At 44.1% G+C, this 23696-nt stretch overlaps 1 protein-coding gene across 4 annotated transcripts in view; it reads left to right on the forward strand.

The window, feature by feature from the left end:
• The window catches only part of TIMELESS (timeless circadian regulator), a 73449-nt gene that overhangs the window by 11554 nt on the left and 38199 nt on the right, over positions 1-23696 (forward strand). For all 4 annotated transcript variants that reach the window (XM_053297443.1, XM_053297442.1, XM_053297444.1 and 1 more), the window contains exons 2-8: positions 12268-12393; positions 16122-16275; positions 19631-19745; positions 20293-20355; positions 20568-20669; positions 21483-21638; positions 22316-22449. In XM_053297443.1, the coding sequence (XP_053153418.1) occupies positions 12297-12393; positions 16122-16275; positions 19631-19745; positions 20293-20355; positions 20568-20669; positions 21483-21638; positions 22316-22449 (821 nt within the window). In that variant the 5' untranslated portion in view covers positions 12268-12296. The remainder of the gene's footprint in view (positions 1-12267; positions 12394-16121; positions 16276-19630; positions 19746-20292; positions 20356-20567; positions 20670-21482; positions 21639-22315; positions 22450-23696) is intronic.

The following is a 23696-nucleotide window of genomic DNA, read 5'->3' on the forward strand; positions in this document are numbered from 1 at the left end:
GGACGGGGGTAAGTGCATCCTCCCTTGCCATTAAAGTTACACCCCTCCCCCCGCTGCCATTGAACCTTCAAACCTCCCAGTGTTTGAACCTGCTCGGAGGTCTGTAAAAGGGCCTCTGAACAGGTTCGTGCACATCCCTAGTGTGTAGTGGCTTGCCTTGCTGAACTGGCTTTCTTCATTTGTGCTACTGCAGTTCTTTGTTCAGTGCTTTGCAGTGGCTTAAAAAGAGGCACATGTTGTCAACTCTGGCACATGAGAGCCAGCATGGTGTAGTGGCCAGAGAATCCAATTAGAGCTGGGGAGACCCATGTTCAAATCCCTACTCAGCCATGAGCTCACTGAGTGACCTTATGCCAGTAACCATACCTTAACCCTAGCCTACCTCATAGGGTTGTTGTGAGAATAAATTGGTAGTAAGTAAGTAGGTGGAGGAGAGCTGGTCTTGTGGTAAGCATGACTTGTCCCCTTAGCTAAGCAGGGTCTGCCCTGGTTGCATATGAATGGGAAACTTGATGTGTGAGCACTATAAGGTATTCCTCTCAAGGTATGGAGCTGCTCTGGGAAGAGCAGAAGGTTCCAAGTTTCCTCCCTGGAAGCATCTCCAAGATAGGGCTGAGAGAGAGTCCTGCCTGCAACCTTGGAGAAGCCGCTGCCAGTCTGTGAAGACAATACTGAGCTAGATAGACCAATGGTCTGACTCAGTATATGGCAGTTTCCTATGTTCCTATTATATATGCTGCCCTGAGTTTCTTCAAAGAAGAGCAGCAGGATGCAAATGTGCGAAAGAATCACTTACCCACGCTTAGCAAGTACCTCAAGGCACAAAATAAAGTCTCCTCTATGCAGCTTCTAGCTCATGTGCATCAGCATTTAATTTTAATTTAAAGAGAGGTGGTGAGGTTCAAGCCTGTCTGGAAGCCGTTCTACCTGTTCCTAGACATGTGTGGGCTGGGTGTGATGGTTCGTTAATGAAAGAAAGGCACTCTGTCCTTTCCTGCAGGCATCTCGTATCTCTCTTATTGCTTCACATCTCTCAGGGTTGAGACTTGGAACAGTTCCCTAGGCTGAGGTCTGACTTGGCATTGGGCTGTGATAGCAGAGTCATTCTGAGTCATTTGGAGTAATTAAAGTTATCTTGGGCAAAACGGAGGTAAAGGCGTTACACTGGAGAATACAAAGGAAGTGAATTCTGGAATCTGGGAAAGCACTGGAAGCAAAGAGGAAGATCAGGCACAAAGATATACTGTGACTGGAGACATAACATTTAACAGAGGACCAGAAGCAATTAAACTTAGGACCCTCATTTGTACCCAGTTGTAAGATTGGAGAATTGACAAAGACTGAAATTTGGGTCGGATTACAAGGCCTGGCTGGCCAATTAAATTGGAAGGAGATAATTAAAGAGGGAGAAGCCACTGAAGAGGAACAATGGATTAAATTATGCCCATCTGAGAAATAAAGAAGTAAAGCTTCCCCCACATGTATGAAAATAGACTGACAAATTATTCTTAACACAGACAAATTATATAGAATGCTGGAAAAGGAACGAAAAGATCAACAAAACAATTTACAGAGGAAACAAAGAATAGCCTTGAGACAACTAAAAAAAGATAGGAATGTGGGATTGATAAGGATTTTGGTTAGTGACAAGGGGATTTTGTCCTCATGAAACAGGCATATAGGCACAAGACTGCACTAAAAATTTAGCTATGGCTGTAATAAGAGACATGGTAGACTCTGGGCTACATTTTACTACTAGCATAAAATGATTTAACTACGGCTGCAATAAGAAGCATAGGAATAAACTATGTAGCAGTGCTCTAGATCGCGTTGCGTGCTTATAAAGTAAGAAAAGATTTAAAATATATAAAATCATGTCAGTCATCGCTTAAAATAATAAGAGCTAATATGCCTTAAAAGGATATCATATATAAGGACATAAAAGGTACACAGAAATAGAATTAAAATCCAATACCTGTATAGGCAATCAGGAATAAACCAGTGAAGTAGTAGACAGGAAGTTGCATGTCTATAGGTTGCTGGGCTGCCACACTGAGGCAGTAGCCGTGGCTGTCCTCGAGTTCATAGAGGTGGGCTCTGGGCACGTGTGGGAGGTCATCGTCCGCTGGATATTAATCGCTGCCGCACAGAACCTGGCGACACTGTAGGTGGCAGCAGGGTTGCTATTGGAGAGCAACAAAGAGGTGTAAAACTGATCTGTTTGCTCAGGATAGCCATGTAATTAATAGTGGTAAGATGAGGGAAGCATGGATGTCCCTGTAGAACAGGCACTGCAAAAGAATGTGTCCTGTTGTAGCAGAGCTGCATCAAATTATTGCTATTTGTCAAGCTTTGCATGGTTGCGACATGCCCTGTGGCCATGAAGGTGAACAAGGTGTGGGAGAAACAATCTTCACATGAAGAAGAGAGAAGGATGGAAGAAGAAGAAGAAGATGATGATGATTGCAGGTTCGGAGGAAGAGATGAATTTCAGATCTTAGTCTATACTTAGACATACTGATATGTCCAAGAGTTTGTCTGAAAAATAGTTGCTTCTGTTCCTAAGCAATTTTTGTCATAAATATACCTGAGAGAGTCCCTGCCCATCCTTGCAGCACCCAGAATTCAGCATGGCATCTGAGAATAAGCAGTATACTTCTGTGGTGATGGTGGCAATGGTAAGAGTGTTGGTAGATTTGTACTGATTTGCCCCCGGTCATTACCGACTTGCACAGCAGGGAGCTGTGTAAACCCCTTGAGAATTGTTCCCAGCCTCACTGAATTATTTTTGATTTTGCTCAGATTTCCTCAGAGAAGTCTCCAAAGTAGCTTTGAATTTTTTTACATTAGGTGAATTCCAGTGACCTAGAAGTATGTAGACACCCCACTACCCACCCCCCTACATAGAATTTCACTCGTGTAATCTTTGGGCTTCCTTTTTAGATTCCACACATATTCCACATATATTCAAGCAATAGATTCAAATTTGCCTTGAACTTTCATTTTGGGCAGAATTTGAGTGCCAGATCCTGGTGTGGTTGACCTTTCAACTTCTTGCTCAGGGAAGGAGGTGGAACTTTGTTTCCAAGGGGGTATGACTGTGATAGCTGTGTCTCAAACGATCACTAGTGCAAACTAGGCCAGTCTCTGAGCTGTATCATTTCATGCTGTGGGTGTGGATATGCATGATCGAATCCTCCCCGGGTGGGGGTGGGGAGATTCCTAGATTCAAGGAATAAGTTTTTATCTTTTCTCCCTTCTTCCTGTTTGCCTCCTTGTTTTAGAAATGTTCAAGGAAGGGTGTTCAGCACCCCAGTTTTTGTTACGACAATAGGGAGAGGGATAATAGATGCTGGGGACTGGATTAGCCACCTGAAGGGAAGAGCGAGTAGAAAATTGTGAGTTTTCCCTTCTTCAGATTCCTTTCTTACTCAAAGATACCCTGATAACCATGTCACTGTGCCATAGGGTCTAAAGGTGTTGATGCTAAATATTGTGTTAGTACTGTACTTGATAAAACAGTTGCCATCTAGGAGATTTGAGTTTGATCTTGGATGAAAGGGTGTACCTGGCTTGCATAACCAAGGCCTGATAGGATGGTAGGCAGTGTTAACTTGTCTCTCTCTGGTCCTCCTTGTTTTTTCATTTCAGCATTAGCACAAGTTCAGTGGTCAGGTTGCTGTGATCTGTAGGAGTTTCACCTTCCTTTCTGGGTCGCTGTCCAATGGAGACCCAATCTTGAATATTTATACTTTATGGGACGAATATATGCCAACTATTCCTTTGTAGTGGACCGTGGAGAGAGTTGGCATATCGTTTGCTGGTTTGACCCATACATTTTTAAGCTGTTAACATGTTGCTGAGGGGGGAATAATTGGTTAGTCCAAGAGTTAGTAAACGCCTTGTTGAGAAAGGGCATGGTCCCAGCTGCTTGGAAGGAGGCAGTTATCAGATTGCTCTTGAAGACGTCAAGAGCAGGAGCAGATAGATGGCTGTGCCTGCAAACCATCGTTCATTTGCAAATCTTCCTTTCATGAGCAAGGTGCTTGTGCAGATAATGGGAGCTCAACTCTAGATGTTTCTGGATAAGAGTATCTAGATCTATTTTACTCTAGCTTCTGTCCTGTTTTGTTTATTTATTACATCACATTACATTGTATTATTATTATTATTTTACACAGTCAGACAGGAGTTATTGACTGGTTTGTTTTATCCAGACATTGAGTCCTTCCCAAGGACCTGGGATGGCTGAATTTTATTGTCAATGTTGTTGCTGTTGTTATAGATATCGTCGCAGAATATAGGCTGTTCCCAGTAAAGCTGCTTTTTGTAATTGGCTGATGGTGATTTCTGTGGCCCCTATGGTGTTGAGGTGCTCTTCAAGGTCTTTGGAACTGCACCCAGGGCGCCAATTACCACTGGGATTATTTTGGTCTTTTTCTGTCACAGCCTTTCAATTTCAATTTGTAGATCTTTGTATTTTGGGATTTTTTCTATTTCTTTTTCTTCTGCTATCCCCTGGTATTGCTATGTCGATTATTTTGACTTGTTTTTCTTTCTTCTCGACTACAGTTATATATGGTGTATTGTGTGGTAGATGTTTGTCTGTTTGTAGTCGGAAGTCCCATAATATTTTTACATCTTCATTTTCTTCAGCTTTTTCAATTTTATGGTCCCACCAATGTTTGGCTACAGGTAGCTTGTATTTTTTGCAGATGTTCCAGTGTATCATCCCTGCGACTTTGTCATGCCTTTGTTTGTAGTCAGTCTGTGCGATCTTTTTACAACAGCTGATTAGGTGGTCCACGGTTTCATCTGCTTCTTTACAAAGGCGGCACTTGCTGTTTGTTTCTCAACTTTGGCTCTTATTGCATTTGTTCTTAGTGCCTGTTCTTGTGCAGCCAGTATTAAACCCTCTGTTTCTTTCTTCAAGTTGCCATTCTTAAGCCATTGCCAGGTTTTGGTGATGTCTGATTTTCCACTTATATTGTGCAAATATTGACCATGCAGTGGCATATTTTTCAATTTTTCTGCTCGGTTCTTGACTTGTTCTTTCTTGTAGGCCTGCTTTGTTTCATTGGTGTTGAATATTTTCGCATTATTGACCATTTGAAGTGCATCTTCTTCACTTTTCTTGATATATTCTTCAAGGCCTCTTTTCTCCTCCTCTACTGTTTGATGGACTTGCAGCATTCCTCTTCCACCTGAGCTGCGAGGGAGGTATAGCCTATCGACATCACTGCGGGCGTGCAGAGCATGATTGATGGTCATGATTTTCCTGGTCTTACGATCTAGAGTCTCTAGCTCTGCCTGGGTCCAGTCTATTATTCCTGCAGTGTATCTGATAACAGGTATAGCCCAGGTGTTTATGGCGTGTATGGTGTTCCCGCCAGTGAGTTTGGACTTGAGGATTTTTCTAACTCTCCTGATGTATTCACTTCCAATTTTTCTTTTAACTTCAGTGTGTGCAATGTTATCAGCCTGGAGAATGCCCAAGTATTTGTAATGTTCTTTCTCATCCAGGTTCTTGATCTTGCTTCCATTGGGCAGTTCTATTCCTTCTGTTTTTGTTATTTTTCCTCTGTTCATTATTAATGCAGCACACTTGTCTAGTCCAAACTCCATTGCTATATCGCTACTGAATATACGGACAGTGTTTAGCAGTGATTCGATTTCTGACTGGGACTTTCCATACAACTTCAGATTGTCCATGTACAGCAGATGGTTGATTTTACTTGATGTTTTAGATGTCTGGTATCCGAGGCCTGTTTTGTTTAGTATTTGTGAAAGTGGGGTCATGGCGATTACAAACAACAGAGGGGATAGTGAGTCCCCTTGGAAAATGCCTCTTCTAATGCTAACCTGTACAAGTATCTCACCATTGATTGTTAACTGTGTACTCCACATGCTCATTGCTTTTTAAAATAAATATCTGAATGTTTTTGCTGACACCAATTGTTTCTAAACATTTTAGTATCCATGTGTGAGGCAATGAATCGAAGGCTTTCTTGTAGTCAATCCATGCAACACTTAGATTTGTTTTTCTTCTCTTGCAATTTTCTAAAATCATTTTGTCAATCAGCAGCTGGTCTTTTGTGCCTCTGGTGTTTGGGCAATTTCCTTTCTGTTCAACTGGAAGCTGTTTGTTAGTTAATAAGTGTTGCATCACTTCATCTGCTATTATTCCAGTTAATAATTTGAACAAGGTTGGCAGACAGGTTATCGGTCTATAATTACTTGGAACTGCACCTTTTGCTGGGTCTTTCATGATGAGATGAGTTTTCCCAGTTGTTAGCCATTGTTCAATATCACCTCCTTGCAAAATGTGATTGAACTGTTTTGATAGTTGTTTATGAAGGTTTGTTAGGTGTTTAAGCCAAAAGCCATGCAGTTCATCGTCGCCTGGTGCAGTCCAATTTTTAATTTTCTTTGCTCTTTCACTTATTAATTCTGGTGTTATTATTAGATCTTGCATTTGTTGGTTACATTTTTTGACCTCTTTCATCCAGCCTGCTTTTTTATTATAGTCTATTGGATTGTCCCATAATTTCCCCCAGAATTGCACTGTTTCTTCTTTATTTGGTGTTTCTACATTTCTTGCAGTTTCTCCTTCTATGCTTTGGTAGAAACGTCTCTGATCCGACTGGAATAGGAGATTCTGCCTGTGTTGTGTAGTTCTGGCTTCATGCCTGTCAAAGAAGTTTGACACTGTTGTTATTTGCTGCTTTATTATTTCCAGGACTTCTCTAATTTTCCTTGAATCTAGGTGGTATTTTTGGATCAGATACTGTTTGGTGTTTTCATTCTTCAGCTTCTTGTCTTTCATATCTTTCAGTTTACTAGCATCTGATCTAAGCCTGGAGATTTTATTTTCTAATCTAATCTTCCATTTAGGTGATGTACTACTTTCTTTTTTTGCAGGTTCATTGATCTTGTATCCGAGCTCTTGTGTTGTTATTGTTGCTGCACTGTATATTAGTTGGTTTTTTTCTTGCAAATTATTGGTTGTTATTTCTGCAAGTGCAGCAATGACATCTTTTAATACCTGAGCAAGTTGTTTTTTGGCAACTGTTTTTAGTGCTGCAAGTTGAACCCTGGTGGTTGTTTGGTTCATGTGCTCAGTTATTTTTTGCTTTAGTTCTTGTTGCTTTTCTGTTAAACGGCATTTGGGTTTTTGAGGTGAAGGCAAAGGGGAGGTTGCCTGGTTTTGATTTTGAAACAGTTCAGCAACAGTGGTATCCTCTATTTCCAACACCCCCACCTGTGTTTGAGCAACTGCTTCAGTTGGTGATAATTCTTCTTCCATATCTTGAGCCTGTGTTGCTCTTTGCAGTTCTTCCAGCTCAACTCCTGTGAATACTTTATTTCTTATTATGAATCTTCTCTGGTCTGCTAGCCTTTGTTCTGTTATTTCTGTTTCTGGATGCTTCTCTTTCCAAATTTGGTACATTCTTTTTAAATAACCTCTTCTAGTTGGACTAGACTTGTAATAGCAGATCATTATTTCCTTGTTGGCATTTTTCGTATATCTTATCTGGTTAAGCGACGTTTCTTCCAGTAACTTTGCTGTCTTCAGCCCTGGTTGCTCCACTGAAGATCCTGAGTCCTGTTGCGCACTTGCCACCAGATGTCCAGGGACTCCAGCACCTGGCGCGGTCCTTGTTGACCCGGGCGATGACCGATCCGGTATAGATTTATTAAAGTTACGTCTCACCATATTGTTGATGGGAGAGGCACTCTTTGTCTGGCTCCTCTGGTGAGACCCGTCCAGTATGGTTGGACCTCTGGCATAGCTCTCACCTTCCTCAGAGCACGCAAGCCCCACAACCACGCCAAGGTAGTGCCTCACTGGGGGGTATTAATAATAATAATAATAATAATAATAATAATAATATAATTCAATTTCTATACCGCCCTTCCAAAAATGGTTTCAGTGTTTTGACACTGAAACTGTCTTAGTCACTCTCCTAGGTGACGTACTCTGGGAGAAAGATTGGGGGGAATGTGGCCCTGTGGATTCTTCTGGGCCTCCCAGCTTTTGATACCGTTGACCATTATAGACCTTGACAAACTTCTCTAGATCTAGGAGGCAGCTCCAAAATTTAGGAGCCAGACCATGGACACTTGACAAAATTACCAAACTTCATGATGGACATTGTAGAGGAGAAAAGTAAACCAACTTCTCTTTATCGCCTTTACAAGCAAGGTTCTAAGAACAGACATAGGACTGCCTGGGACAAATAAATATTTTAATAAATAATTCTACCTCTGAATATCCTAGTCTAGGTGCCACGGTTAAATTTCTAGGTGCCATGATTCCCTGGTGTCTGGGATTTATCAAATTTTGGACTGTTCTATCCTCTGGACTGCAAATCTGGGATGAGGGTTGGGGATAGTGAACTATGGTTCTGTTCCTAACCGGTGGACAGTTCTTAGAGGGTCATGTGTAAGATCTCTGCTCCTCTCCTCTCCGCTCCATAGAATAATGGAGTATTGCAGGGTTCTGCCCCTGCCCCCCGTGCCATTTCACATCATTACTTTAAACTATAGTTAGGGGGAAACAAACCAGGATCAAATTGTGCTGTCAGATCCTAGTTTGTTCCCCCAACCATGGTTTGAAATAAACCACAGTTAGGTGCAACACAGAACTGTGGTTTACTTCAAAATCAAAATGAAAGCTTCCCCCTCCTCCTCATTTTTCTGTAAGGAGATGGAGAGTGCAGGAGCCCACAACTTGCCCTCTTATTCACATAGAAGGAAACCTTGGTTTCCCATTGCAGCTGAATATATAGCTGTATATTCCAATGTATAGCATGCACCTTAAAGGGGCTGCATGTGCAGCCAGTGTGGTTGGTATATTCCTGGGCCTACCATTCCTAGTTGTAAAGGAATGTTGCTCCTTGGGCAGTGACATTTTTAGAGCAAACTTTGGTGTCTGCAGCTGGATTTGAACTTGGGTCTGGTGCACTTTCTCTGCTGTATAGATGTTCTGCAGTACTACATCTATTGCGTGTGTTCCGAAGCAGAACCATTGAACTGAACCATCTGGTATTTCATCAACTTATTAAAAACTAGTAATTTTTAGCCCGTTGTAATAACGGGCGCTAGCCTTAAGGGGAGCTACTGCCACCTCTTGCTGAGGCCGCGGCCGCCATCGGGGCTAGTCGCCCCGCCACCGCCTCACCCGCACTCTCGGTGGCGTCGCAGCCGCCGCCAACGGGGCCAGTCGCCCCACCGCGGCCACAACTACCTTTGGCCGAGGCCGCGGCTCCGCCGCCGCCTCGGCCACACTCTCCTCCTGCCGTTGGCGGCGGCCGCTTCTCCTTGGCCCGCCGCTTCTGCTCCTCCCGGCCCTCTCGCCGTAACGGCGGCCGCCGCCATCGGAGCCAGTCGCTCCGCCGCGGCCACCGCCTGGTCCAACATGGCCGCCCGTCTCTGGGCGGCCGTATCTTTTTCGCCCGATCTGGGCATGCGCTCCGCGCATGCCCAGATCGGGCGAAAAAGACATGGGCGGCACGGACGCACGCCCAAGGCTTTTATGGGTAAGGATACCAATACTACTGTGTCTGAGTGGGGTGCCTTAGGATATAAGGTTACAGAGGGGGTTGGGCACCTAAATGTTTCTTCCTCCCCCACTCCCCCCGCTACATAGTGACCTGGGTTATAATGTCTCCCAGAGGCTGAAAAGTAGGTTAGAATCCTGCCGTACTCTGGGTAAGTGGACCAGTTACATAAACCAGGTTATGTGATGTGCTACCTTCTTAGAATCTGCGTGGAGCCGGGGTGGGGGGAGTTGTCAGAGAGTAGGTGGGGAAACGGGCCTCTCTTCTTTTAGTAGTCAAGAATTTTGCCAGCTGTCAGCAGACTCGTTCTTCTTCCCAGCAGCCTCTCCCTCCACTTGTCTTTCTCACAGTCTCCAGGATTCTTGGTCGGATTCCAGCTACACACGTGCTGAGGAGTTAGTGTGCATGAAGGTCATAGGAGCTAGAAGAATTTGCTGGTAAAGTGAACCCTGCAGAAGTAGCCTATAAACAGAGCGGCAAAGAAATTTCTGCTTTCTAATCTGTAGCTCAGGAGGAGAATTTTGCCCTCTGCGTTCTTGCAAGCTGCTAAGCTGCTTCAGGCTGTGGGGAGTCTCGTTTCCTTAGAGTCCTTACTTTGAGTTTTAACTCTATGCTTGAGTCAAGACTAAAGTTTCTCAGTTGCTAGAAAAGGTTAGGTGCATGACTCTGTGTGTGTGTGTGTGCGTGCATTCGCGCACACATACACATCTCAGGGTGGGTGGGTGTTTGCTGATTATTTGTAGGTGTTCAGGCAGTTTTTGCTCTGTCTAAAGATCATGGCTGTTTGTTGATTCAGTTGTGCATTTTCCTGCTTGCAGTATATGTGGACAGAAAGCCAAAAGGATTTCTTCTACTTGAGGGGGATCCACATACATCCCCCCGCTCAAGTCCCCAGAGTATCCATCCAGGGTATTGTGAAGGGTCCAGCCTATTTCAAAGTGTTCTCAAAACTTAATTTCTGAGTAGGGATTAATAAACGTGGCTGGACTTAGTAGCCCACCATTGTTCTTTGGATCAAAGCTCTGATTTTTCACTTTCTGCTCCACAGAGGCAAAATATGTGTGCCCCTTTTGCATCCACTGCCAGGCAAGGGCAGGTGTTTTCTTTTTGTTTATAGGAGAGGAGTGGCAGATGGGGCTTGTGTGTGTTACATTCCCTCCTCTCCATCCCATGATGGTGACATTGCATTTCAGCACAAGACACAGCCTGGTAACATTTTCTCAGAGGTGCTCCTTGCCTCTCAAGAGCTGCTGGTGTGGCTTTTAAGAAGAAGGAAAAAGTCACTCCTTTGAGTATGCTTTCTGTGATTGTTGCCAGAAGTGAACTCTGGTTGCCGCTAGTTGACCATATTTGTGGATTTCTGCTCCAGAAGCTAATCAAAAGCACAGGGGTGGTAGTGGGTGATGGAGTTTGAAGGTACCCTGGACTCCTTCCCAAGAGTTAATTAATGAGATAGCCTTACAATGAGAGAATGTAGATTTGTGTGAATCTAGCTTATTTAGGAGACAGGGTAAACAAGGTACTTGATCAAATTTGCCTGAAAGCCAGTTTGCACAGTCTATTGATGTAGAAGCCAACAAGTGATACGTTTGTGTTCTGACAACTGTTCCTGCATTCACACAATGATAAAACATGATCTGTGATCACTTGCCTCTTGGTTGCGTGACTACCTTTGGGAAATTCTGCTAATTGCACCACCTTTGAAAAAGCTGTGTGGATAAACTGAATCTGACCTAAGTTTTCTAGGGTTACGGCATTTCAGAATCACTTCAGCCAAACCAAACTTAGAACATAAGAACAGCTCTGCTGGATCAGGCCCATGGCCCATTTAGTCTACCATCCTGTTTCACGCAGTGGCCCACCAGATACTGCACATCACTTGACCAGACCCCAGATATAATCTGTATTCACCAAGATTTCCTGGAGACCAGTCATATTAGCAAATGTCTTGCACCATATTAGCAAATCTGTGCTTGAATAGGATGTCTGTCCATTCTTTCTTAATTCAAGCTGAATTAAGCTTTTGTTGAATTGGACTCCCTTCTCCTCCCACCCCACTTGATGGTAATGGCGGATACCAATGGAAGGAAGATCTGTTGTAGTCAAGGAAATATTGATATAGGTCTTGTCTGTAAGCTTTCCCCATCATCTCTTATATTAAAAAAAACCCACCTGCCCAAATACACCAGATTTTATTTTGTCTAATTTTTCTCCCCCATGAATGATTCCAAAGGAACCCCTACTTTGAATGGCTTTAGATTTTTGCCTGATGTTCTGCAATCCCATGAGGTAACACGGTCAGTCACTTAAAAAAAAAAATTGGTCTCTATGCTTAGATTCAGAGAGTTGTGAACTTAAAAAAAAAAATCCAATGAATGAAATTATCTTAGCACCATCCTAGTCTTTTTTTACATATAGATTCCAGGCAAAGGGAAATGTTCTGTTGTTGTTTATACAACAACATGCATATACAGGTAATGGTCTGAACTGCTGTGAATGAGCCATCACAGATTAATTACCAAAGCAATCTTCAGGGTTCATATTCTTAACCTGTATAAGCTCTAGCAACTGGGTACCCTGGATTTTTGCTGGCTTGAATGGCAGATGTAAAGCAAAGGGTTTTGTGTGTGTGTGTGTAACTGTTGTCTTATTTTGTGGATATCCCAGCATCTACACAGTTTAACTGTACCTTTGTTCCTCACAGGCTCCCTTCTTTCACGTAGACTGAGATTTATGGACTTGTACATGATGAATTGTGAATTGTTGGCGACGTGCAGCGCCCTCGGCTTCTTAGAGGGAGACAGCTACCACAAAGAGCCAGATTGTTTAGGTGAGTGACCCAGAGTGGAAAATGCATGCTGAAATGTGGTTATGTGTAACACAAATTGGCTCTTGCAGAGGACCAACTGAGACATGGTGGAAAAGAACAGTGTTTAGGGAATGGCACAGCAGGGAAATGACTTGACTAACAAGCCAGAGGTTGCCGGTTTGAATCCCCGCTGGTATGTTTCCCAGACTATGGGAAACACCTATATCAGGCAGCAGCGATATTGGAAGTTGTTGAAATGCATTATACTGTGTGGGAGATGGCAATGGTAAACCCCTCCTGTATTCTACCAAAGACAACCACCTTGTCTGTGGTTGCCAGGAGTTGACACCAACTCAACGGCACAACTTTGCCTTTTACTTTTTTATTACTTTAAGAAATATTTTCTAAGGTGAGAGACTTCAACAAGTTGAACCTTCAAGGGAGAGCCGCAAAGCATCAAGACACCGTTTCCCATACACTCTTGTTGTGCTCAGGTGCGATTAAGAAACAGAATTCAAGATAAGGCTATGCAAATAAAGGGCTATGCAAATGAAGGGGATACGCTTCTCAGTGGTTCAGATCACCAGGAGTCAGTTTCACCCCACCTAGTGGTGTCCTCACGTGCATTCCTTCGTTTTCTCCCATACAACAATCGTTGGCTCTTTTTGTGTGTGCAGCATTTGGGGACTCTGTATTGAGGGGGAAAAAAACCTTTCTGAGAAGTACGGTGTGTCTCAGTGGTTTGACACACTTGGCACTCCCTTGGAGGTCTTGCATTATTAAAGCCAGGATTTTAATCATTACAAGTCCGAATTCAGTTCAGGTTCATCAGTATTGTTAACTCTCCGGTTCAGTTTAGGCTGAGACACCAACTTGTTAAAAAGTAGTTTGTAACTCGTTCAAAGGCAGAAAACTCTCTCTTGCTATGCAATGAGGGCTACTTAACTTGAGGGGAAAATATTAAGCTGTTTTTTAACCCAAAAAATAATAATTTTGGAAACGTTTTTTCAAGAAAATACATGCAACAGGGTTTTTTGTTTTTGTTTTTTTAGGAAAAACAATTTAAATAAAACATCAATCCAATGATTGCATGCGGAGTGCCTGATTATTGAGCCACTTATTTTGAGCCAGTTACCACTTCTTGTGTCTAGGAGTTTGGTTCTGCTTCATGTGCAAGGCAACCAAGAGATTTTACATACAGGTTCACTGAAAAAACTTCTATGAACTAGTGTTTTGGTCCAGGTTAGATGTGCTTCCTTGATTAGAAGTGCTTTGACCATTCACACTCCACTCTTCACAATGCTAGGCAGATTGCTAGTTATATATAATAGCCAGTTCCCAGCAGTTCTGAGAGGCCAGCTGAGAATGTCCAGCTCCTTGGTTGCACAGGGCAGTGTTGCTTATTTGCATCCCTCTCCTGGTGCAACTGTTGCTTTAATAAGTTTCAGTCTGGGTCAGATCTGCTTCCCTAGAGCCATTCTGTCTTCACCAGGATGGTAAAGTTGTGGAGGTAAAAGAAAGTGGAGCAAAGCAAATGATGAGGTTGTGGACAGGGATGTGCACGAACTGGTCCATAGGCCATGTTAGAGGTCTCTGAACTGGTTCGCTAGTGGTCCGGTCTGGAGTGGGGTGGATGTCGCTTTAAGGGCGGAGGGGTTGTACTCCTGCCGCTTTCCCCGCTCCAGCGCTCCATTTTTGAGTGAAATTTTCGGGACAGCAGCAGTCCTCCCTGCCCCCTTGTTGACTGCCCAAAGCAGAAGTCACTCCCGCGCATGCGCCCGCCGCTGACGCGCATGCGTGTGAGCGGCGGGCGCATGCACGGGAGTTACTTCTGCTTTTGGCAGTCAACAAGGGGGCAGGGGCGGTAGGGGTGACCACTGCCGCCCTGAAAACTTCACTAAAAAATGGAGCGCCAGAGGGGGGAAAGCGGTGGGAGGGGTAGGTACACCCCCCCCGCCATTAAAGCGACACCCCCACCCCCGCCGGCATCAGACGGCGCCTCCACAGTCCGTGCACATCCCTAGTTGTGGATGGTTGAGATTGAAGCAAAGGAAGTGGGACTCAGAAAGAGACAAGAGAAGGGTAATAGGCTGGCTAAGAAATCCTCAACACCTCAAATGCCCCACTTTGCTCCACACATGAATTGTATAAGTCTCTGACTTGAACAAGGGGAGAGTGCTTGGCTGGCAGTCCACGACGATGACTGGGAGATAAATTGGAAAGGGAAGTAGCTGCAGTTGTTAGCCCCCCTGCGTGTAAGCCTTGTGTGTGTTTAAGGGAAACGGCACAAACCAGCATAATTGGGTTCAGAAAAAGGGACAATAATCTCCAAATAATCCAGTAATGTTACTATACAAATACTATAATACACCTAAATTCCCAATTATATAATGGCACATTTATTAACTGTCCTGAGCTATTTTTGGAAGGGTGGTCTATAAATCAAATAATACCGGTAATAATAATAATAATAATATAGTATTATTATAAATTATAAAAACAGTTGTTGGAAACATAAATCATTAATCATTAAAACACTTGCTTAAAAAGACAATAAAATCATACCAACTTCCTCTGTGGAAGAATCCTATGATTTATTAGCAGGTTATGTCCAAAGTCCAATCTCATCAATATCCAGAGTTGTACTAAAATTCCAAAAGGAAGTAATTCATCAATATAAGACAATGAATATCTAAAAACCAGTCCTCAATGTCCAAATAGGAATGAACTTGTGGTCAATAATTCTCCTGTCCAAAAAAAGAGATGAAGCCATGTAAACTTTCTTATTAATGTTCAAGATGATAATAAATTCCAATATAAGGTTTCTTTGTATGTCCTAGGGACACACCAAATACATTTCAACTAAAACTGCTCTTCTTCAGTGGCTTATATTTTGTACTTTAGATGTGTGTCCTTGTAGTCCTTTTTCGTAATTTAGTGAATAAGAAAAAATAGAGACAGGTGCTGCCACCACATAGCTAGTGGACTATGCTTCTCTCCCAAATATCTATTTATTTTATTTATTTTTTACATTTTATACCCTGCTCTTCTTCCAAGGAGCCCAGAGCAGTGTACTACATACTTGAGTTTCTCCTCACAACAACCCTTGAAGTAGGTTAGGCTGAGAGAGAAGTGACTGGCCCACAGACACCCAGCAAGTCTCATGGCTGAATGGAGATTTGAACTCGGATCTCCCCGGTCCTAGTCCAGCACTCTAACCACTACACCACGCTGGCTCCCTATAAGACATGCTTGGTAATACGAGTACATACATCTATGTGGAGAATAATTCACACCTATTTTCTAAAGAATAATGAGCATCTCTAGACATACAGGTATATTTGTATGCATATATATAGAGAAAATGTAGCCAACCCGTATTCTACTGCACTATGTTACCCACACTTGAATTTGCCATACTTAACTATGAAACCATTACTATTCCCAATAACTCACATTAGGATTGCAAGCATTTCTAATGGTGTTGATCATTCCAGTTCTTGACCCACAACAGTATCCTATTGTAACTGTAACTGTATCCTATTGTCCAGATTGGAAGGGCCCAGTTGGAAGTGTTGTTCATGGCTACAAATTTCTCTCTATATGTGTATATAGAGAACCTCTGCAGCTTCTTTATTGCCTTTAAAATAGTTTCCCATGCAATAACTTTATTTCATATTAAACTTTTAAAAATGATGGGGTGGGGATCCCATGTGCTGTTTTGTTTCCCACTGTCTTTGTTCCTCCAGAGAGTGTGAAGGACTTGATCCGCTACCTCCGTCATGAAGATGAGTCTCGGGATATCCGGCAGCAGCTGGGGGCAGCCCAGATCCTACAGAATGACCTCATCCCCATCATCATCCAATACCCTCAGGATAAGCAGCTCTTCGATGCTATTATCAGGTAACTAGGACCGGGAAGAGGTGACAAGGCACTTGCCGAATATTGTAGCACGGACAAAATCCATTCACGGTGTTGTCAATATGTTCCCTAATAGCTCCTTGATGGGAGCCCAATCCATTTCAACATCTTTCAGTATAAAGCCTTAATCATGAGGAACAACAGTAGCAAGTAATAATACAGACATTGAATGAATGAATGAATGAATGAAATGGATCAGATTCTGGGACGTGGCAACTTCTTGTATTCTCTTAAAAGTGGATTCTGAAAATAATAATGTAAGTGGCATCCAAACCACAGGTGGTAAGCAGCTAAAAAAGCTAATGCAATCTTGGGCTTCCTTAACTCTCAGAAGGAACCGGAGTGCACATTTGAGAGGGAAAGAATCCAAAAACATAGAGTTCTGCAGGTCCGTGTTCCAGGTCAAGCTCAGCTGTAATGAGGCTGTAGAGGATTAAAGCTTTTGTCTCAGAGCAAGCTCATGTGAGGGAAAGAAATGCTGAATCATCTTTGCTGAGCTGCTTGGCTAGGCTTCTCCTAAAACTATCCTGTATTATCAGTAGGTTCAAAAGGCTGCCACCACCAACTGTTTTATTGACAGAGCTTGAACCTCCCTGGGCTTGGGGTGGAATCCCAGGGAAAACTCTCTTTATTTTGCTATCGGACAAGTACAAAAATCTTCCACGTGCAAGCCCACACGTGGTGAGAAAACTGATAGCTGCTGAACATCTGAGGACTTGCTTGTACCAGAGAAAATCCCACTCCCACTCCCTTTTCCTGAGTTAAAAACCAACTCTGAGAGGCTTGTAGGAAAAAAAGAACTAAAAAAACCCCAATTTTATTCAATTACTGCAGACTGCTCCCATCTGAGGCTTTCTAGCTTTTAGATATAGTTAAGAATACTAAGTAAGATTACAAAAATAGGTTGTCTTAATGCATGTTTAAATGCATGTTTAAGACTATACTTTTGCAGCACCCTAGGTTTAATGGGCATAGGTTAGTGTTTCTTATTTCAATTATGTTGCAGGTAAACTATAATAAAACAGTATCAGGAATATACAAAACACACACACCAAAGAAATAGAAATTCTAACGCAAAGTCTGAATAAACAAACTTTTCCCTAGACTAAACTTCCCTTTTCCTTGAACTCTCCAGACTCTAGAAGAAAATTCTTCCTGCAATCCTTTCTATTAAGGATCTACAGTTACTCCATGAGAGAAACCTCCATGCTGGCTTTAACCATGAGGGAGCAAACTCACTAAGTCCCTCACTAAGCCTTTCCGCACACGCCTCTCCAACAAAGACTGACCTTCTAGTTCCCAGAATTCCCCGAAACCTCTCTAGGTCCCACCCACCTGGTGTACTGGTTGGTTGCCCTGGAATTCATCAGCGTGTCAGTCAAGACAAGAGTTCACTCCCTTTTAACTCTTTAGGGGGAGGGGTGGCTGATCACTACGGAGACTAAATGCCCTATGGTGTTTCATTCAGCAACCCCTTGTAATATTGTTTAAAATTTCGGTTTATACCAATATGGATATTGGGAGTTTGCCAACTCCTATTTCATTGTATGGGAAACGGAAAGACCTGTGCACTTACAATGCTAGGGATCAAAAGACCTCACAGAATGCTGTTGTAATAATGTAATTGCTCTTTATGTCTATAGATGCTTAGACTAGAACCTGTTCCTTCCATTTACTGTGGGAGAGGAAGATAGAGGCTGAACACACAATACCTTTTTTAGTAATAGTAATGCCCAGAACTCTGTGGGGTGACACGTATCTTAGTGCTGCCTCTGTTATTTTACCCCTCCCCATAAAAGGTTGAATAGTAAATAAACTGTTGATTTTTTTACTTTACAGTTGGCATCGTGCTTAATGCAACCCCTAGGTGTTTAAAGTGTATGAATAATTTGGGGTACTTGTTGCTCAAAGCTGGATTGATAAAATACATTTGTACAGTCTTTGGGGTACAGTTCACTCCCCAAACCATTTGTATTGATATTGAGGAAAGAGTATTATGAATATAACAAGTTGTTCTGGTAAGAACTAATCTGCCTGCTTTCCCTTCACTATAATCTTAATTGATAATTACCATCTTCACAAGGTAGCCCACTTCAGCCTTAAACGTTTACATGTATGCCATGAATTGAGACGGATAACGACATAAACTATGCCACTGAGGTGTCCCTATGTGTCAGTCACTATGACTGTACCAGATATGGTCCAAATTGGTTAGACAGTCCACAGGTTAGCTCACGTGCACCTCAAATCTTCATGCATCTGCCATCTTGAATCAGGTTGGATGACATAATCACAAACTGTGCCATTGGGATATCCCTTTGTGTCCGTACAACCACGCCAGATTTGGTCCAGATCAGTTAGGCAGTCCACAGATTAGCCCACTTGTGCCTCAAATGTTTATGGGTCTGCCATCTTGAATCAGGGTGGATGACGTCATCACAAACTATGCTGTTGTGGTGTCCCTATGTGTCTCTACAACTGTACCCAATTTGGTTCCTATTGGTCTCAGCATTGTGAAATTGATGGGGGACACACATACAATGCCGGGTGATATCATAAGCTTACTTTCCTTAAGAAAATAAGGCCAACCCCCCCCCACACACACACACATATCAAACCCCAGGAAGGAAGTTCCATAAGGTGTGTCCCTTGCTGTAGGTGTGAATTTCACTGGAAGAGAGATTCAGAGCATGGCTTGGCCTTGTGACGTGAGCAGACGGGTGCCTCTCACGGAAGCAGGCATATTTCTTTAAATGCCATTTATGATCGAGAGTTCCCTGTGGTTGATAGAGCCTCATAGATTGTATATGCCTTGTCTTCCACACCTGCTGATCTCGACTTGGCTCCAGAAAGCCCCAGATAATAAAGTTACTAGTCCATGTCTCTTATTCTCATTGTTGCCCTCTTACAACAGAGCAGACCAGCCAGGAGAAACTATGGCTGTCCAAGGTTCATCTGGTCTCAGGAGTGCTGATCCACAATCCACAGACATGGATCTGCTGTCATATCGAGGAGTTACTTGATTTGGACATAATTATTGTAAAATAAATTGGGGCTGGGGCCATAGCTTAGTGGTAGAGCACTTGCTTTACATGTAGAAGGTCCCAGTTTCAATCCCTGGCATTTTTAGGTAGGATTGGGAAAGACTCCTGCCCTGAAACCTTGAAGAGTTACTGCTAGACCATTCTGTGCTGCTGCTGCTGCTACTACGATGAATATTTATATACCTCTTTTCAACAAAGTTCTGAAAGCGGTTTGGCCAATGGTCTGACTTCGGATCAGGCAACTTCCAACGTTCCTATGATGTTCTTAGTGTATATTTCCCCCCCACTCCTAGGTTAATGGTGAATCTTACCCAGCCAGCTCTCCTTTGCTTTGGCAAGCTCCCACAGGACACTAGCTTCCGTCATCACTTCCTGCAAATTGTCTCTTATCTTCAGGCTTACAAAGAAGTGAGTAGCGGGTTTTATCTTCTCCCCTGTTCCAATCCATCTTGGGATATCTGATCCAAAGGATGCCTTATGTTGGAGCAAGGTTTCTTAACCTTGGGCCCCCAGATGTTGTTGGACTACAACTCCCATCATCCTCAGCCACAAAGGCCATGTCTGGGGATGATGGGGGTTGTAGTCCAACAACATCTGGGGGCCCAAGGTTAAGAAACCCTGTATTGGAGTGGCAGTGCTCCCTTTAGTTACATGAGAGGTGCTGCTGGTTACATGTAGCTTTCTGGCCGTAATGCTTTGCCACATTCAAGACCGCAGGAAAGAAGGGTCTTGTCACCTTCTGGGAGACAGGGATGAGGTGAGGATCATGGAGAACTTGGAGGGGGTACGGTTGAGTTGGAGAGACTATAAAGATCTATGTGGGGCAGACGATTATGGGCAGATGAGGGGTGTAGCTTCTGTAATCTTTTTAGCGTTCCTTAGGACCTTTCACTTTTTTGCTCTGTGGTGAGAGGGCCTCTCTGGGGAATCCTAATGCATTTGTCTCCATGCATAGGCTTTTGCCAATGAGAAGATCTTTGGGGTGCTGAGTGAGAAACTTTATGACCTGCTGCAGCTGGTGAGTATCTACCAAAAGCCCCATTCTATAGGAAAGTGGTGTTCAGAAAGAAGTTGGCTGAGGATTTGGAATGACCGTGGGATATTTGGGGGGGGGGGGCGGGTGTGTGTGTCATTGAGCAAGATGGGATGGAGAGGCAAAAGTCTTCAGTCAGATCTCTGGCATCCATTGGGGTCTTATATGATGATCTGTCCCTTCCTTCCCACTCCTAGGATTGGGAACAGCGCCAGGAGGAAGATAACCTGCTAATTGAGCGCATCTTGCTGTTGGTGCGCAACGTGCTGCATGTCCCAGCTGACCCTGATGAGGAGAAGGTACCTGTGTTAAGAGTGGGCTCCTGTCCCTGGCCAGGTAGATCCTGGGCTAGGAAAGGTCAGAAGCTGAGGATGAAAAAACAAGCATCTGAGTTTGTTTTGTTTGTGAAGTTACAACTTTGAATTCAACATCCTGATGGTTTCTTATGTTCCTTTCCTAACTTATGCACAGCCTCATGTTACTACACAGCGCAGCAGCTTTCAAGCTTCTGTAATTTAAAAACTCCTCCCCCCTCCCCACGTTTCCCCTTACCAATTTGTCTGCAAAGGGATCCTGCACATCTGATATGAAATCTGTGTGCATTGCAGTGGATTCTGGGGCACGTTCTAGAGCAGTTGCTGAGTTTGAGTAGGCAGCTGGCCAGGTCTGTGTATGTCCCTACTTTGTAAACTGAGAGAATGTTCTTCATCCTATGTAGCTGCATGTTGCAGGAGACGGTTCATAATGCCAGGCAAGCTATAACACAAACTGTGTTCCAAGGAACCTTGAGGTTCCTCGGAAGTGTAGCACATGTTCTTCAAGAAGATGATCAGTCGTGGCAGCTGGCTTGGCTGCTATTACCAATCTTTTCACTGAGGAGCTCCCATATTTGTTGGAATGCAATTTGAAAACCATTGATAGGGAGTACCTCCCTCTCTCTCCCAGTTGCTAAGCCTTGGGAGACACTAAATGGTCTTTCTTCAGTATCGCTACTTTTTGAACAAGATGCTTCTTGGGTGTGAGAACCCCAAGAAGTATCTTGTCCAAAAAGTAGTGATACTGAAGGATGTGTTGGCATCCTAGTACTTAGGCTCATGTGCTCTCTCGCCTAGAATGTTGATGACGATGCCAACACCCACGACCGGGTTCTGTGGGCTATGCACATCAGCGGCATGGATGACCTGCTCAAATTCTTGGCCAGCTCCCAGAGTGAGCAGCAGTGGAGCCTGCATGTGCTGGAGATCATCTCCCTTATGTTCCGGGACCAGGTAATCCAGGAAGCACATTGAGGTGTGGACTTGGGTTGGGCAGGGCAGCAGGTTTCTACTGGTGGCTGCAGAAGGACCTGTTGGCCTGAGCAGGGGCTTTGGGGGCAGTTTCTGTGGTGGCAGTAGGAGCTTTGTGGCATTGAGAACTATATAGCTGAGGAAAGGGAAGGAAAAGCCATGTTTGAGAGAGCAAGAGTTTGTTCTGCAGGTCTGATGGCTGATGGGGACAGAACTGGGGCTGGTTTTGGTGGATAGAAAATGGCACCCACTGGCTCTTGTTAAAAAAAACAAGCCACCAAATGGCTAGATAAACCCATGAAGGTTGTCAGATGATGGCTATTCGCCATGAAGTGGCAGCATACCTTCAATTACCATATGCTAAGGCAAAAATCAAGAGAAGACTCTCCAGCATATTCAGCTTGTGAATCATAAGTATTTAGCTGGAGAGAGACTGATGGGTTAGTGCATCTAAGCTAGCATGACCATTCTTGTGTTGAAGGTTTCTCAGCCCCTAGAACAAGCCCAGTTGGCCGATGGGGGCGCAGAAAGGAAGGCCTCCCTGTTGCCGTAATGCAGCTGGTGCTGGCCCCCTGTCTGCTAGGATGCCTAGCCCCTGGGGATTGGGAGGCCTTGCTTGGATTGCCAGCCGGCAGCACTGAAGACCGTGTCTCCAACAGAACCCAGAGCAGCTGGCAGCTACAGGGCAGGCCCGCTCAGCCAAGGAGCGGGGCACAGATGTGGTAGAGTTGGAGGCCCTGAGGCAGAAGGAACTGGCTGAGAAGAAGAGCCGTGTGCTCCAGCGGAGCAGCAGGTGAGGCAGGATAACAGGGCTGTGTTGGGTGGGTGGGCTGCTTTCTTTCCCTCACTGTGGTCCACAGAATGCCCCCTGTCTTTGAGGCACTGGCTCCACCTAAACACGCACAGGATCTGCTGTTGGGTTTTGTCAGGAGAAGCATGTGGCCAGTGTCTGACCGTGGACTTGCTAATTAAAAGGGAGCTCGAGGGAACATTCCTAGAGGATGGAGCTCCAGTGCCCTGCATCCTCTCTCACTCCAATTGTTGGCCATATAATGTCCAATTCACACATTGTAGAGGAAGCATTTGCCACACAAAATGATCCTTTAAATCAATTTGTTTCTTACAGTCTCAGACCAGGCAACAAAAACAACATATAAATAAAGACTGGTGTATGTGTGACACATGCACCTGCTGTGTAAAAATGCAAATTGGCCCTATTACCTATTTGCACCATGGGGTTGGAAATTGGCAGCCTGGGGCTGAATCTTGTCCCCTGAGGAGTGCCATCTGATTTCCCACCCACCAGCTCTCCTTAGTGCCTGCTGCCACTCCCTCCTCAGAGGTGGGCAGGGCCATGGAAGAATAAGCCGAGAGGTAGCTGGAGGCTGGTGTTAGCTTCCCACAAAAAGTACTTCGCAGAAACAGCAGTAGGTAGTGCAAGAGAAAGTCTCACATGGCTCCCAGTCTGACTGTCATGAAAAACAAGGGTGTGTCCCAAGTCCTCTAAGGGTACAAAGGCCTTCTTCAGGATGAACTCCAATTTTGAGTGCAGCACCCACTGGCTGCCACTCTCTTTACTTCCTCTGTTTAGGAGAGCAGTATGTCAATAGAAGGACAGATTCCTTTGTTAGCAGGTAGTGGAGACTGGAAGGGGATAGACACAGCTCTCCTATTCATAGTGGTGCATAGCTGCTGACTAGGGCGCTCTGCCCTGCTCCCCTGAGCTCCATCTCTCTCCTCCCCCCATCTCTATCTCTCTCTCTCTCTCTCTCTCTCTCTCTCTCTCTCTCTCTCTCACTCACACACACACACACACACACACACACACACACACACACACACACCCCTCCCTTGTGATACTGCAGTATTTGGGTTCTGGGAGAGCAAGAAGAACCAAGAGCTTGGGTCAATATTGGGTGGTGCTCATAAGGTCAGGGGCCTCAGCAAAGCTGTTATTCACCCCTCGCCCCTCCTGAACTTCCTACAGCTCCCGAACTTCTATAGGTTCTCCTTGGACGTTGTTCAAAAGAGGCTGCTTTT

Source organism: Hemicordylus capensis, chromosome 2 (genome assembly GCF_027244095.1).
Source record: "Hemicordylus capensis ecotype Gifberg chromosome 2, rHemCap1.1.pri, whole genome shotgun sequence".
In the NCBI taxonomy this organism is placed as follows: Eukaryota; Metazoa; Chordata; class Lepidosauria; order Squamata; family Cordylidae; genus Hemicordylus; species Hemicordylus capensis.